Raw genomic sequence first — 17,081 nt, forward strand, 5'->3', positions numbered from 1 at the left:
GTTTAGATATTGAGCCATGCCTAGATTATCCTTATCCTCCACTCCATCCTCAGTGTTTAGCGGTCCCACTTCTTCTTTCTTCGTTTTCTTCTTATTTATATGGCTATAGAACATTTTACTATTGGTTTTAATTCCCTATGCAAGGTCCAACTCTACATGGCTTTTAGCCTTTCTCACTTTATTCCTACATGTTCTGACCTCAATAAGGTAACTTTCCTTGCTGATCCTTCCCATCTTCCACTCCTTGTAGGCTTTCTGCTTTTTCTTAATCACCTCTCTGAGATGCTTGCTCATCCAGCTTGGTCTACAGCTCCTGCCTATTATTTTTTTCCTCTTTCTTGGGATGCAGGCTTCTGATAGTTTCTGCAACTTTGACTTGAAGTAATTCCAGGCCTCCTCTGCCTTTAGATCCACAAATTCTTCAGTCCAATCCACTTCCCTAACTAATTTCCTTAATATTTTAAAGTTAGCCCTTTTGAAATCAAAAACTCTAGTCATGGATCTATATTTGTTTATCCCTCCATTTGATTTAAACTGAATTAGCTCATGATTGCTCAAACCAAGGTTGTCCCCTACAACCATTTCTTCTATGAGGTCCTCACTACTCACCAAAACCAAATTTTAAATGGCATCCCCTCTTGTTGGTTCAGCAACTACTTGGTGAAGGAATCCATCAGCTTTCACATCCAGGAAAATCTGAGCCCTTTTATTATTACTAGCACTTGTCCTCCACTCTATATCTGGGAAGTTAAAGTCTCCCATGATCACACAATTCCCATTAGAATTTACTTCATTAAAAACATTAAAGAGGTCTCTATCTATATCCAAATCAGATCTTGGTGGTCTATAGCACACCCCAAGCACTATCAAAAACCTTTCCTCCTTATGTCCATTCTCCTACCAATGGCTGTATCATTTCTTCATTTTCTTCCCTCTCAATGTTAAAATCCGGAGTGAAGATTACCTGGACATCTCCCAGCCATCTCCCCCAAATTCCTAGTTTAAATCTTTATTATGATTAAAAGATTAATCTTCCTTAGGAGAAGCAGACTGATTCCTCTTGATATCTAATGTTATGTATTTTCTAAGGCTTAAGACCTACTAAAAGTGCTCTTGGAGAATAAAGTCTCTTAGATGTAGCATTGGTACTCTGGCCCATATGACATTTTCAATTATTTTATTAGAACATCTCTCAGCATCTGTGTCAAAAGACTTGTTTACTAAGTATATATATTTGGAGTTACTTCAGCAGTCAGAATAAAGCACAGTTATTTAAAAAAACCCACCTTATTTTAAAGTTATGGCTTATAATCCATAGCCTATGACTATGGCATGTGACTTGGAGGCAGACAGTTCTTTTAGGTAGGTTATTTCCTAACAGGGACAGGGAAATGCCCAAATTTGCCCCCATCCCCCCTCTTTCCCTGCAATGAAATTGGAAAGGATTTCCACACACTAAACTTGTATATCTAAGGTTATTCAGCCTCTGACTTAGCCCATCTGGCTGCAGAGACTGTACATATGATCTTGCCCATCTCTCTCTCTCTCTATGAAACCCCGCATGTACCAAGGGAAAACCTGGTTTATTAAAATGTATTTTAAAATCTTATAAACAATTGAACATTGTTTTCTGTTATGTACCCTCATTATGGGGTTGGAACAAGATTAATGTCACAGTCTATTATTTCATTTGTGCAGTCCATAATGATGGGTATCATTGCTTATATGATTCATCCTGCTGAACCCTAAGCAAACATTTCATTAGTACATAATGCATTATGATAAGGATCAAAGACATTCAGTAAAAATCCCAAGCAAGAAAATAAAAACAAGGAATAGTACATATTATGCGCCATTTTATATAAAATCCCTATAACATTGCCAAGATTATATCAAGAAACTGTACAATTTGGACAACAAAAGGATAATATCAGTATAGCCAAAACAATGGGGGACTGGAAGAGAAATTGAAAAAGCATGGAGGGGAGTAGCAAATGAAGAAAAGTGCCCAATCAACCCCAGAGACAAATATATATCACAAGCAGAGCCTCTTCCACCTGAGAAGGGAGAAGAGCAGAAGACAGACAAAGTCTGTGAGGGAGCTCATCATACTGACCTAATTTATTTGGGAAGCACAGTAATACTGTACGGGTACTAAAGAAAACCACAAGAGAATAAAGTAACATAATACACCAATAAATGTTCCTGTGTACAGTGGGAATGTTAACTTTGGCATTTGGAAATAAATATCAGCCCCTTACTAGCACTTGTTTATGTCACACTTATTATAGGCAAGGCTAGTAGCACATGCTATTATTAAGGCTGCGAGTCTGTCACAGAGGTCACGGGCCAGGCAGCCCCTGGGCCAGCAGCAGCAGTTTGGGTGTGTGGGAGGAGGCTCAGGGCTAGGGAGAGGGGGTTGGAGAGTCTGGGGTCACTTACCTTGGGGTGGGGGGGGCTCCCCAGCTCCCACTGGCATGGCTCCCCTGCAGCTCCTAGGCAGCGGAGGGGCAGGAGTCTCCATAGTGCATGCTGCCCGCGCCCGCAGGCCCCACCCCCACAGCTCCCATTTTCTGAGGCAGCTGGCGCTTGTGACAGGAGCAATGGAGCCCCTTCCCTGGCCTTTGCCTCCACCGCCTAGGAGGTGTAGGGACATGGAGCCAGGTAGGAAGCCCCTACCAGCCCTGCCAACCCTCTCACCCCCAGTACCAGCGGGGGTCCCGGGCCACCTCCCCCAGCACCCACAGCACCCCTGGATTGCCCCCCACCCAAGTTTTAGTCAGGGTGGGTATTTTTAGTAAAAGTCATGGACAGGTCACAAGCCTGTGAATTTTTATTTACGGCCCGTGACCTGTCCATGACTTTTACTAATAATACCCGTGACTAAAATGTAGCCTTAGCTATTATTAATGTTGCCCAACACTTCCATAATAAGACCCTGTTTTCAGTTGCTATTAATGTTGACAAACTTTAATTTTTTGGGCTGCAATTTTCCATGCCAGAGGTCTGTCTCAGGTCGATTTGGGGAGGCGGGGTGGAAATTTCAACCAAAAAACATTCAGTTGTTTTTGAGAGCAAGGCTAGGGGAAATACATTTTGGCCACATTAAAAAATTGTGACCTTTTATTTAGTACTCCATGCTTTTGAGCAGGGACTTGAAATTTAGTAGTAGGATGGGCCTTCGGACAGAGATATGCCTTTTGCCACCCTGTGGAAATCTACCCAAAAGTTCTAAGTCTCTGACAAATCAGAGTTTGTACTTGCACATAGAGACTTCAGATTTTAGCAGCTAAATTCCCCCTAAAGACTATATGTTTAGGGACTATGCATGATTTTCCCTGCAACTGGATTTCTGTGCTGCTGTGGGCTGGTCTAGGTCTGAGTATCTGAACTGAGAGCAGGGAAATTTTCTCTCCGGCACTGTCAATGACCTGGCCTCAGGGAGTGCGGTGCAGAAAGCTGCATGATTCAAATGCACAGGGGACAAGAGTCAGACCTAAGAGAAGCAGGAAAAATCAATTAGGATGAGCCTGGGGGACAATTAGAACAAGGAGTCGGGGCGGGGGGGAACAGACTCATAGTTGGGCGGGGGAGATTAAGCTAGGAGACTCAGACAGGGAGCCAGGGAGGGAAATGGAAGGAAGGGGCTAGTAGGTTGGGGAAGCCTGAGACTGAAAGAGGAGTGAGAAGAAGAATGAGTAGGGTGGAGAGAAGGGGAGGCAGAACTGGTGAGTAGCTGTGGTGTAGGAGAACTGGGACTAGTTGGGAAAATAGACTGGGAGAAGGAGCTGTGGAGGACATACTGAAATTAGACAATGAGCCAAGGGAAGGAGACCTGGAGCCAGTGGGGATAGGAATGTGAACAAGGGGGTGATTGGAGGCCAGGGTGGGGGATGGATAGTTGTATGAGAAGCTGGGAGGGAACTGGGAACAACAGGCCAAGGAGCTGGGCAGTTGGAGGGAACTGAAAATGGCTGGGGAAGATGACAAAGTGGCACCAGTGAGTGACAGACTGGGATGAGGAGATAGGAGACTGGGGCTGAGATGAATAGCCTGAGGAGTGGAGATTGGCACTAGCTAGGTGAAGAGAATGGGACTGGAACAAAGAGCCAGGAGTGGGGAACAGACAGGACTGGGACAGGGACAGGGTGGAGCAGACAGGGCAGTAGTGGCTATGCTTGTGGGGAATGAGCAACAGAGTCTGTTTATGCTAGTGCACACTCCTCTCCGATGGAACCCAAGATTTCTGAGTCTCTCCATCCCTCTGCTGTTACCAAATATTTGTGAAATCCACTGTCAAAGTGTCCTCTTGTGCTGGTCCATACAGACGATGACCACTGCTATTGCTATCAATTATTCCATTAGCTCAAGTGGCAGGGGTCAGTGTAGTGGCATAAAAGGCACCATTCTTGCTGCTAACCAATGTGAGTGTTATGATGCCACAAGATGCAATTTCTCAGGGTTTTTTTCAGATTATTCTTTTAAATAATCTATGAAATTACATGTATAAAACGACATAAAAATTATTATTAAGGTTGCAAAGCCAAGTGCTCAAAAGTCAGGCAGTGCCGAAATTAAGGTTGCCTGTGTAAACTTAATTCAGCCCCCTGGTGTCTTTGTATTATGATACAGTTGTTTAATTACATACTATAGAGTCATAGAGTTTAAGGCTGCAAGGGACTACCAGATAAGCTAGTCTGACCTCCTGCACATCACATGCCCCCAGCATCTCTACACTAACCCAACAACTGAAATTAGACCAAAGTATTACACCTCACAGGAGAATTGACTATCATGTGCCACATGGAGAGAATAGTAGGGACTGACACACACCAATGCCCACAGCCCCCCACAATGTTAGGAAAATAATTAAATAAAATATATCCAGATAATCTGCAAGGTCACTGCCCTCCCGACCACACAATGGTAATCAATAAGACCCTGAGCATGTGAGCAAGAACCAGCCAGCCAGGCACCTGAGAGAGAGAGAGAGAGAGAGAGAGAGAGAGAGAGAGAATGCTTAGTGCCACATCAGAGCCCTGGCCCAACCCCACCTAAAGTCCCATCTCCAGACATGGCCTTTCCTGATGCTTCATGGGAAGGAGATAAAAAAAAACCCAGATTTCATTGGAAGGAGGAAGATCCTTTCCTGATTCCTGGTGGTGATTCCTGAAATCCTGAAGCATGAGCTTTTAAGAACATAAGACATAAACCAGAAGTGAGCTCTAGAGCTGCTGAGTCCCATCCATTCCCATCATAAGCAACCCCGTCATACAATTGCATTAATAAATTTGTGCAGCTCTCTTAAAATTAATTAAATTGTTGCTCCCACAACTTCTACTCGGAGGTTGTTCCGGAACCTCACTCTTCTGATGGTTAGAAATCATCTCCTAATTTCCAGCATGAATTTGTTCATGGCCAGTTTATATCCATTTGTTCTTGTACCAACATTGTCCACTATCACCTTTCCTGGTGTTTACCCCTCCCACTCTCAGCCTTCTTTTTGCTAGACTAAACAAGCCAAGCTCTTCCAGTCTCCACTCATATGCCCTCCATTCCCCTGATCATCCTAGATGCTGTTCTCTGCACCAGTTCCAGTTTTAATTAATCTTTCTTGAACATGGATGACAAGAATTGTACATAGTATTCCAAATGATGATGTACCAGTGCCTCACACTGAGATATTAATACTTCTCTATCTCTACTGGAAATGCCTCGCCTGACACATCCTAGGACAACATTTGCTTTTTTCATCACATTATGGTTCATAGTCATCCTGGAATCAATCCATACACCCTAGTCTCTTCTCCTCTGCTTCCAACTGATGAGTGCCCAGCTTGCAGCAGAAATTCTTATTAGACATTGCACTATGTACAATTGAATTTCATCCCATTTCGTCACTCCAGTCTTGAAGGTCATCCAGATCCTTTTTTATAATATTCCAACTCTCCTCTGTATTGATGACACTTCCCAACTTTGTATCATCGCCAAATTTCATCAGCCTACTCCTACTTTTTGTGCCAAAATCATTAATAAAAATATTGAATAAGATTAGTCCCAAAACCAATCCTTGAGGAACTCCACTGGTAACCTCCCTCCAGTCACCTTTCAGCACAACCCATTGCCTTCCCCCCCATTAGCCAGTTCCTTATCCACCTTGCAATTCTTGTACTGATCCCATCTTCCCTAATTTAACTATTAATTTCCCATGTGGTAGCGTGTCAAATGCTTTACTGAAGTCCAAATTTATTATATCTCCTGCATTTCCCTGATCTAAAAAATTCGTTCTTTTTTTCAGATAAGGAAATCAGGTTGATTTTAACTTTGGTAAACCCGTGATGTATAACATTCTCCTTAGCATTTACCTCTATGAATTTATTTATTTATTTATTTATTTTACAATTTATTCTAAAGCCTCGCATACTACTCAGGTCGGACTAACAGGTCTGTAATTGCCCAGATCATTATTTTCCCCTTTAAACACAGGTAAGCCATTATGTTTTCATTTAGAACACAGGATGAACCTACTCTGGGGATGAATCAGGGTGGTGGATTTCAAAAGGCTGTTGTCTGTAGGACCGCTACCTCATTTGGAAGCTGTGTATTGAATCGGGCAGGGGATTGCAGAAAGAGAAAGGATGGTCTTTTGGTTAAAGCAGTTGAATGCTGCCCTGCACAACTGGATTCTTTCCCTATCTGTGCCACAGAGTTCCTATGTGATATTGAGCAAGTCACTTAAACCAAACATTTCATAGGGCTCACTAATGGTGTGTTCCTCATTTTCTGGGTGCAGGCAGCACGCCTCCTCTGAGTATTCGGGGGTGGGGGTCCTTCCGCTCCGGGTCTTCGGCAGAAATTTGGCGGCGGGTCCTTCACTCACTCCGGGACCCACCGCCAAAGTGCCCCGAAGACGCGGAGCGGAAGGACCCCTAACCCCCAATTTCCGCCGAGGATGGCAAAATGCCACCCCCCAAATCCTGCCGCCCTAGGCGACCGCTTAGGGTCGCCTAGTGGAAGCGCCGACCAGGGTGCTATATGTTGCCAAGTTCTTTGAAAATCCATTTCCTAAGCATTTCAAATTAAGCATCCAAAATTAGTGGATAACGTTGATCTTAATCTATTTGTGCCTTTGTTCCCCATCTGTGAAATGAGGATAATACCACCCCACATCTTACTGGGGTGTTGTGAAGATTAATTCATTAATGTTTGTGAACTCTCAGATACAGTGATGAGCATCATTCAAAAGCCCATGAGGAAATTAATATGCCTGCCTTCAGAGCAGGGTTTGAGTAGCCTGCATGGCCTAGGGCCACACATTGAACAATGAGGCAAAAACAAAATATTGAATAGCTTCTCATTAAGTGGGAACCATCCATCATCCTAGACACTGAATGATCCTGTGGGAAAAACAGTATGTGAGCATGTAATAAAGATTGCATCATACTGCAAACGCACAAGGGTTTCAATAAAGATTATATGGTCAATCTTAATTCTGGCATTTCGTAACTTTTGAGTGCTTGACTTTATAACACGAATAATGTTCTTTTAACATAGGTCATGTTTGTTTTGTTTTTGCATATATTTAATATTTATATTAAACATGGTAGCATTCAAAGACCCCCCAATCAGGACTACGGCTCCATTGTGATAGGCGCTGTATAGGAAAGCACAATCCCTGTATGGTATATTGGATGAGTGACTAGACTCTAGTTGTGCTGTGCCTACAAATAAATCATACTGTACATTGACCCAGAGAGTTTGACACAGAAGTAAAAGTATACAAAATATCTGGAGCAAAAATACTGGACTCTTTCCTTAATAGATTTCGTTTCTTTCTAAACAATTTCCTCTCTTGAGCCATGAAACAGCTTTTGAAGTGCCAGACTGCCAAGAACTAGAAGCAGCTCACACAATAAGACTTTTTTAACATTTGATTTTCCTTTAGCAAACAATTCAGTGACCCATAAGAAAACAAAGTGAAAGAACAGGCTATATTATTCACCTAATATCTGTCATATAATCTGCCTAGAGCAATCCTGCTTCATTCCACTGAAAATCCTGTTCAGAAAATACGTATGCAATTTGGACAGTGGCACAACTGCTTAGCCTAGGAGTTGACTCTAAGGTTGTCTGATTATGCTCTTGGAAAAGGAATCCCACTGCTGTGTCCCTGGAGGCATGTCCAGTACCTTAACGGGTATTTTGGCCTTAGATGCACAGTGAGGAGAGGACATGGCTGCTGTCATTTTGGCATCTGGACCAACCTCTACTGTCATTGTCAGTATATTTTATTTTTGTCTATGACCAAAACTATGCATCTTCAGCTTTTATAATAATAATACTGTCTTTACTCTTCCAATTTGTAGCTGTCTTTCCTTTGCTTTTGGCAGCAGTTGAAGCTCAAATCTAATCTACAAACTGAGTTAGTTCTGCTTCTTACTTTTATGACACAAATATTTTAAATATAATACCTAACCTTGAATACATTCTTTCATTTTGTCTTTTTCAATTCTCCAGTTGTAGATTCTTTGTTTCTCCTTTTGACAAACAAAAGGGAATGTTTTTCTAAATGACTCATCGAAAGTGATGCAATAACGGAAACAAGTCTGCACAGGATGTACAGACCATCTTATATAGCTTTAATATTGTGTGCACATACAACAACTTTAGCACATCCAAACACACTGCTACCCAGGATATCCACAGACTTGTACAATGATCAAGTTATAGAATATGGGACACATGAAATGCAACCATCAGTTATATGAATACAATTCACACTACCATTGCCACTCTGTGCTTGACAGAGTTGTTACAGCAAACTTCGCCCTTTTCCGCCTCACCAAAACAATGGCCTGGATTTCTGCCCCCCACAGAAATCAGCTTGGAAAGGAAATTTCTCCATGATCCCCCGGTAGTGTTTCCATAAAATCATTCTGCGTGGTTTGGCCCCTGCAGAATGCATAGGGGTTCTACCTTCAATTCCTATGGATACTAGAGATCAACAGTACCCCTTGTGTCTCGGCAGCAACTCTGGTACGTGCTTGCTTGTAGGCAACTGCCAGGATCTCATGACCCAGTGTCATTTACCAGAACCTGCAGCAAATTGTAATTTGCAAGCATGTAGGGAGCACTGGGCTATATTACCTTATATACACAGATCCACACTTGGCTTGGAAGGGAATGATACAGGTCTGCCCAGTCATTCCTATCTTGCCCTAGACCTGCTCCTTCCTCACATTTGGATCCTGCAACTATAGGGTTCTCCCAGACAGAGGAGAAGCCATGCCAAAGCTATGTGCAGAGGGATGCAGATCAGAGGGACGATCAGTCCAAAAAATGGAAAATGTGTAAGTTAGTGAGGAAGAGTTGCTAATTTTTGGCTCCATTGGTTTTAAATATTACAACAACTAGCATGAGAGAGAGACCATTTTAGAGTGCTTTGGTTTGTAGTTTTGCCCACTTCCACTTTCAGAAACTTAGAAAGAATTCTTGAAATAATTATGGAGCCATTGCTAAGTTCCATACAATAGTTAAAGCCGTGTTGAGATCTGCAGTTAAAATAGGATTAAAAGAGGGAAAAGCAATGCTTCCCTGCCTTCTTGTTCTCCAGAAGGACCTGCTATGGCTCATCGGGGGCTTAGTCACAGCAGAAGTCCTTGCACAGTCTAGAGATGTACAGCTCTTAAATTAGGTTTAGACGCCAGTAGAGATGGATGATCCTTGTGCAAAGCTTTCAAACTATTTTTTAGAGAAGTTCACAAACTAGTTGGAGTTTTCAAACAAATTTTTTCCTTTTCAGTTTAAGTAAATCTTTTCCCCCAAAGGATGATTCCCTTTAAAAACCAAGCAAACAAACAATTTCTAAGTAGAGTTTTAGCGAGAAAAAAAACACCACATAAAACAAGACTGATACAAATGGCTTCCCTATACACACTTGGCAAAATTCTGCAATGACTTACATGGGCTGTAAAAGTCACTTGTCAAGTACAACATGATAAGAAAAGAGCTGTAAGTCATGAAAGTTACCGTATATACTCAATCATAAGCCGGTTCATTTATAAGCCGACCCCTCCAAGATGGATAAGTAAAAATGGAAAATTTTTATAACTCATTCATAAGCCGACCCTATAATTCAGGGGTCGGAAAACTTTGGCTCCCAGGCCATCAGGATAAGCCGCTAGTGGGCCAAGATGGTTTGTTTACCTCGATCATCCACAGGCACGGAGGTAAACCTAAGTAAACAAAGTGTCCCGGGGCACCAGCTGCTTACCCTGACAGGCCGGGACAGCAACTGTTGGGGAAATGTTTTGGGGGGAGAAGCTGGGAGTCAGGGGAGTAACCCCTGTGACCACGCCCCACATGACCCCACCCCTAGCCCGGGACCCCCACACTCTCCCTATCCCATCCCTTCCCACCTTATCTGGGGAGGATGTCTCTAGCCTGGCTGGAGCTGCTCCGACAGGCTGGGCAGCGCGGCCGCAGCCTGCTCCGACGGGCCAGACCGGGCGGTGCGGCCGCAGCATGTTCCAGCGGGCTGGGCTGGGCGGCACAGTCACAGCATGCTCCGGTGGGCTGGGCAGCGCGGCCACAGCCTGCTCTGGGGGACGGGACCGAGCAGCACAGCTGCAGCCTGCCAGCCCCGGAGCTGGGGAGAGAGCAGCGTGGCCAGAAGCGGACAGACGCCTCTTCCCTTCTAGCTCTGCTGGCTGTGCTGTCTCTCCTTGCTCCCTCTGTTGGGGGGAGGGGCTGTGTCCCACTTCTCCCGCTCTATACCCGTTCATAAGCCAACCCCCTTCTCTGGTGCTTCCCTTATCGGCTTATGAACGATTATATACAGTATCTAATTTGTGCCAATAAAGGCAATGTGTGAGGTGCAAAGTGAGTGTAAATTGACAAACGTAGAGGGCTCAATATTTCTTTTAATGGACAGTCCTTCAACTGAGAGCAGGGCTGAAATGCTCCACACCTGGGGAAGCACCAGATGGAATTCTGCCTGAGCACAATTCTTACTTTTCCATATCTCCACCATAGAATTTTGCCCATTGCATTTATTTTTTCATTTGAGTTTTCTCTCTCCTCTTTCTGCTTTCTTTGTACTGGTTCTCTATATCTTTTCCCGACGCTGCCCAGCCTCCAACCCATTTTTCTATTTATTTTCCCTTGTTTTTCTTTCTCTATCCTTCATTCTCCTACCCCACAGTCTCTCCTAATAGTATTTAAAATATTTAAATCAATGCACAATTTTCAAGTTAGCTTGTCATTAAACAAAAAGAATTTGCCAATCTATGGTGTCAAGTAGGGAAAACATTCTATTGTGTCTTCTCCATTTAATTACTAAATTCTGGGCAATAGTTTCTGCTTTTTAAGTGCTGATTTCGTGCATTTGGAAGAGTTATTTTCTAAAAATCTTAAGCATTCACTCATCGATCACATGTGAATTTCCTCTTATGGTTATTTTCTAACTGAATTTCAGATCACTGGCAATGGGCACCCATGAATTTCAAAAATCACATCAGTCAAATTGTTTTGAAAGAAAAATAATTAGTGATACTAGCAGATAAGTCTGAAAATCTAGGGTTTTTTTAGGAAGATGGAACCCAGAAATTAGCATGAATGGATATAAAGTTACAGTCTGAGTCTTAAAAACTTAACCAAGAAACTGAAGAAAATTCCCAGGCAATCTCTGTACATGCTGGAAGATCTCCCTCCCCCACCCCACACATCCCATGAGAGATTTGTACTTCCTGCCACTGTTGAAATTAAGTCCAAATTTTGCTGCCAGAATGTGTGATCGGGAGATCTTTGGCAGTTAAAATGAAGGAATAATCCTCAGGCTCTGCCCCGGACCTTCCGTTTGCTTCTCTGGCTTTGTGGTAAGCTTGCCGTAGCTCCTTAATTTTCACGCGGCACTGCTGTGTGTCCCTGTTATGGCCTCGGTCCTTCATGGCCTTGGAGACCTTTTCTAATACTTTGCCATTTCTTTTACTGCTACGGAGTTCAGCTAGCACTGATTCATCTCCCCATATGGCGAGCAGATCCCGTACCTCCCGTTCGGTCCATGCTGGAGCTCTTTTGCGATCCTGGGACTCCATCACAGTTACCTGTGCTGATGAGCTCTGCGTGGTCACCTGTGCTCTCCAGGCTGAGCAAACAGGAAATGAAATTCAAACATTCGCGGGTCTTTTCCTGTCTACCTGGTCAGTGCATCTGAGTTGAGAGTGCTGTCCAGAGCGGTCACAATGAAGCACTGTGGGATAGCTCCCGGAGGCCAATAACGTCGAATTCCGTCCACACTACCCCAATTCCGACCCGCAAAGGCCGATTTTATCGCTAATCCCCTCGTCGAAGGTGGTGTAAAGAAACCGGTTTAAAGGACCCTTTAAGTCGAAAGAAAGGGCTTCGTCGTGTGGACGTGTCCAGGCTTAATTCGATTTAACGCTGCTAAAGTCGACCTAAACCCGTAGTGTAGACCAGGCCACAGATGCAGCAAATCTATTCTGCTGTTGCTACTCTAGCTTCAGGGCTAGAATAGCTTCCCTGGCACTGAAGGGGGATAAGCATGTTTGGTCTGTATAGTAACATATCCAAAAATCCTGACATTGGGGTGCTCTGTCTACAAATTCCTACTGTGCAAGGGTGCACAGAAAGTCCCCATGAGGCTGAGCGCTGCGGAGTGCACTTTTGTGCAAGGTCTGCAAATCCTGCTCCCCACCATCAGGGCAGTAATGCATTAGTCCTACAATGGGTGAACCTTGGACCAGGAGGGGGAAGACGTATTCCTAAGAGCAAAGAATGCTTAGGAAAGTAACACAGATATGGACAAACAAGTCTGTTTACTAAGGGTATGTCTATGAAATTAATCTGAAATTATTCTATTTGAATTTTTGGAAGCGATTTTATACATTTGGTGTTGTGTGTCCCCACTAAAGTGCATGAATTCGGCGGAGTGCATCCACAGTACCGAGGCTAGCATCGAATGTCAGAGCGGTGCACTGTGGGTAGCTATCCCACAGTTCCCGCAGTTCCCACCACCCATTGGAATTCTGGGTTAAGCTCCCAGTGCATGATGAGGCAAAAACATTCTCGTGGGTGTTTCTGGATGTGTCGTCGTCACTCGCTCCTCCCTCTGTGAAGGCTACGGCAGATGACATACTGCCAGCAGACAGATGGTGCAGTACGGTGCACTGCCTGTCTCCTGATACTATGAATCCACCTCGCATGTCCTCTTGTCTTTTTATCTACTCTTATCTAACCATTTCATGCCTTTTTTTGGCCACCGTGAACTGAGCCGCACAGCTTCCACCGCAAACTCTGCTCTCCCGCTCTTGCAGCTCTAACAAGCTTCCCTCCTCCGTGAAAGCTACAGAAGACAACCATTTCCCGCCTTTTATCGGCCATCTTGAACCGAACAGCTTTCCTACGTTTTACGTCCTTTTTTCAGGATTACCCGTGCAGGAACAATAGCGCAGCAAGCATGGAGCCTGCTCAGATCTCTGCTGCTGTTTTGACCATTGTAAATACCATGCACATTATCCAGCAGTATGTGCAGTACCTGCTAAACCGGGCGAGGAAGCGATGACACCATGATTACTATACTGATGAGGACATGGACACAGAAGCAAGGCATGTGGCGACTGGGAGATCATGGTGGCGTTCGGCCAGGTTCATGCCATGGAACGCTGATTCTGGCCCCGGGAAACAAGCACAGACTGGTGGGACCGCATAGTGTTGCAGGTCTGGGATGATTCCCAGTGGCTGCAAAACTTTCGTATGCATAGGGCCACTTTTATGGAACTTTGTGACCTGCTGACCCCTGCCCTGAAGCGCAAAGACACCAAAATGAGAGCAGCCCTCACAGTTGAGAAGCGAGTGGCCATAGCACTGTGGAAGCTTGCAACGCCCGAAAGCGACCAGTCAGTCAGGAATCAGTTTGCAGTGGGCAAATCTACTGTGGGGGCTGCTGTGCTGCAAGTAGCCAACGCAATCATTGATCAGCTGCTATCAAGGGTAGTGACTTTGGGAAATGTGCAGACCATTGTGGATGGCTTTAATGAGCAGGGGTTCCCTAACTGCGGCGGGGCGATAGACGGAACACATATCCCTATCTTGGCCCCTGCACACCGGGGCGGCCAGTACGTAAACCGCAAGGGGTACTTTTCCATGGTGCTGCAAGCACTGGTGGATCACAAGGGATGTTTCACCGACATCAACGTGGGATGGCCAGGAAAGGTGCTGTTTGAACAGCTGCAGGAAGGGACTTACTTCCCAGACCAGAAAATTACTGTTGAGGATGTTGAAATGCCTATAGTTATTCTTGGGGACCCAGCCTACCCCTTAATGCCATAGCTCATGAAGCTGTACACAGGCACCCTGGATAGTAGTAAGGAGCAGTTCAACTATAGGCTGAGCAAGTGCAGAATGGCGTTGGAGTGTGCTTTTGGATGTTTGAAAGCGTGCTAGCGCAGTTTACTGTCACGGTTAGATCTCAGCACAACCAATATTCCCATTGTTATTGCTGCTTGTTGTGTGCTCCACAATATCTGTGAAAGTAAGGGGAAGACGTTTATGGCGGGGTGGGAGGTTGAGGCAACTCGTCTGGCAGCCAATTTCGCACAGCCAGACAACAGGGCGATTAGAAAAGCACAGCAGGGCACGTTGCGCATCAGAGAAGCTTTGAATGCCAGTTTCATGACTGGCCAGGATACGGTGTGACAGTTGTGTTCGTTTCTCTTGAAGTTACCCACCCCCATATATATATGAAAGGAAATAAAGTCACAGTTGTTTAAAAAACATTCTTTATTATTTGTTGCACAACACATTGAGAGAAATCAGAAGGTAGACCAGGGGATGGGGGGGTATTGGGTTAGGGAGGTGGAGGAGGAGGGAAGGACAAGTCCAGAAACCAAATCAAAAGTTTGCATATGCCAGCTTTCTGCTGCTTGGGCGATCCTCTGTGGTTGAGTGTGTGGGCCCCCATAGCCTCCCCTCTTGTGTTCTTGGGCGTCTGGGTGAGGAGGCTATGGACCTTGGGGAAGAAAGAGGGCGGTTATACAGGGGCTGCAGTGGCAGTCTGTGGTCTTGCTGCCTTTCCCGCATTAAATCCACCATACAGCAGAGCATGTCAGTTTGCTCCCCCATGAGCTTGACCATAGCATCCTGCCTGATCTCATTGTGCGCGTCCCTCCTCTCTTCATATTCCTGTAATGCTTTACGGGACTCCGCAATTGTTTGCCTCCACGCATTCAGCTGGGTCCTATCAGTGTGGGAGGACTGCATGAGCTCGGCGAACATGTTGTCCGAGTTCATTTTTTCCGCCTTCTAATCTGGACCAGCCTCTGGGATGGAGTAGTTAGGGGCCACATTGAAACATTTGCACCTGCGGAAGGAGAAAAAGGGAGGGTAGTATTTTAAAGGATACATTTCAGAGAAGAAAGGGGACACACTTTCTCAGTGAAACAGGCAATTCATAGTACACAGCACATGTTCTTTCTGTACAAGTTAGCATTTTGCCCCTTATACTGAAGTGCCTGCCATTTTGGTGTGAGTAAGCCATCACACACGGCTGGGCAACAGAATTCAGCTTGCAGGCAGCCATATGGAGTTCTGCTTCTTCCGCATTTATTTCAATGCTTTCAAACTGCCAGGCCCCCTTTCCCATAGCAAGCAATGCCTGGTGGGTTTGCTATATAAAAGGAGGGCCTGAGGGCTCTCTGGGATGATCGCTTCACACAACACTCCTCCCCCCTCCTAGGGTGACCAGATGTCCCGATTTATAGGGACAGTCCCGATTTTGGGGTCTTTTTCTTATATAGGCTCCTATTACCCCCCCACCCCCATCCTGATTTTTCACATTTGCTGTCTGGTCACCCTACCCCCCTCCGCATGGCTCCGATGAGGCTCTGAGCAGGGATGAGCCCTTTAAACTAAACGCGAACAGCCCAGCACGGCTGGGTTTCTCCCCCTCCATGTGGCTCCAATCAGGCTCTCACTCACCAGAAGTACCTTCTCCAGGGTCGTGGTCCAGGAGCCTGCCTTGGGAGTGGAGGGAGGCTATTGGCTCCAGGGTTAAGAATAGTTCTTGGCTAGGGGGAAAATGGATTCCCCACTTGCCGCCTATGCACTGTCCTTCTCCTCCTCCTCTTCATCCTCCAATAACTCATCCTCCTCGCTCCGTGCAACTCCCACCTTGCAGGTGTCCATGGACAGTGGTGGGGTAGTGGTGGCGTCACCCCCCATAATTGCATGCAGCTCACAGTAGAAGCGGAATGTATGGGGTAGTGACCCAGGGCTCCCGTTCACCTCCCTGGCTTTTTGATATGCTTGCCTGAGCTCCTTGATTTTTGTACAACGTTGCTCTGTGTCCCTGGAATAGCCTCTTTCCCTCATGGCCCTGGAGACTTTACCGTATGGATTTGCGTTCCTTTTTTTGGAACGTAACAGATTCGTCTCCCCAACATGCGATGAGATCCAGTACCTTCCATTTGGACCACGCTGGAGCTTGTCTGCGAATCCGGGACTGCATGATCTCTTGTGATGGTGGACTCTGCATGGACGCCTGTGATGGTGGTCACCTATGCTGAAGGTGACCAAACAGGAAATGAAATTCAAAAGTTCCCGGGGCTTTTCCTGCCCTCCTGGCTAGTGCATCAGAGTTGAGAGTGTTGTCCAGAACGGTCACAAGGAAGCATTCTGGGATAGCTCCCGGAGGCCAATAACGTCGAATTGCATCGACAATACCTTTAACCCAGGATTGTGATCTTGATTTAAGCGCTACTCCACTTGCCGAGGTGGAATACAGAAATCGGATTAAAGAACCCTTTAAATCAAAAAAAACGGTTTGGTCGTGTGGACGGAATTTTTTTTTTCAAATTAACTCAACTAATTCCGAAATAACCGACTAGTGTAGGCCAGGCCTAAGCAATTTTATATCTTCTTACTTACAGTGTGTATTGTAATTTCTATAGGACCAAATAATGTCTACAATGGTCAGATCTCACGCTGGCATTCTGCACTGTATATACCAGAGGTACTCACTAGTTTCCAGTTACTCCCTGTTTTGTTAATAAATACCAAGGACA

General features: G+C 45.1%; 1 protein-coding gene across 17 annotated transcripts in view; it reads right to left on the reverse strand.

The window, feature by feature from the left end:
- The window catches only part of CTNNA3 (catenin alpha 3), a 939,042-nt gene that overhangs the window by 261,859 nt on the left and 660,102 nt on the right, over positions 1 to 17,081 (reverse strand). For 2 of the 17 annotated variants that reach the window (XM_065553441.1, XM_065553439.1), the window contains one exon: positions 14,787 to 15,379. The exons of the other annotated variants lie outside the window; for them this stretch is intronic. In XM_065553441.1, the coding sequence (XP_065409513.1) occupies positions 15,353 to 15,379 (27 nt within the window). In that variant the 3' untranslated portion in view covers positions 14,787 to 15,352. Of the gene's footprint in view, positions 1 to 14,786; positions 15,380 to 17,081 lie in introns of those variants that run through there. 17 annotated transcript variants of the gene reach the window in all.

The sequence above is a fragment of the Chrysemys picta genome, chromosome 7 (genome assembly GCF_011386835.1).
Source record: "Chrysemys picta bellii isolate R12L10 chromosome 7, ASM1138683v2, whole genome shotgun sequence".
NCBI lineage: Eukaryota > Metazoa > Chordata > Testudines > Emydidae > Chrysemys > Chrysemys picta.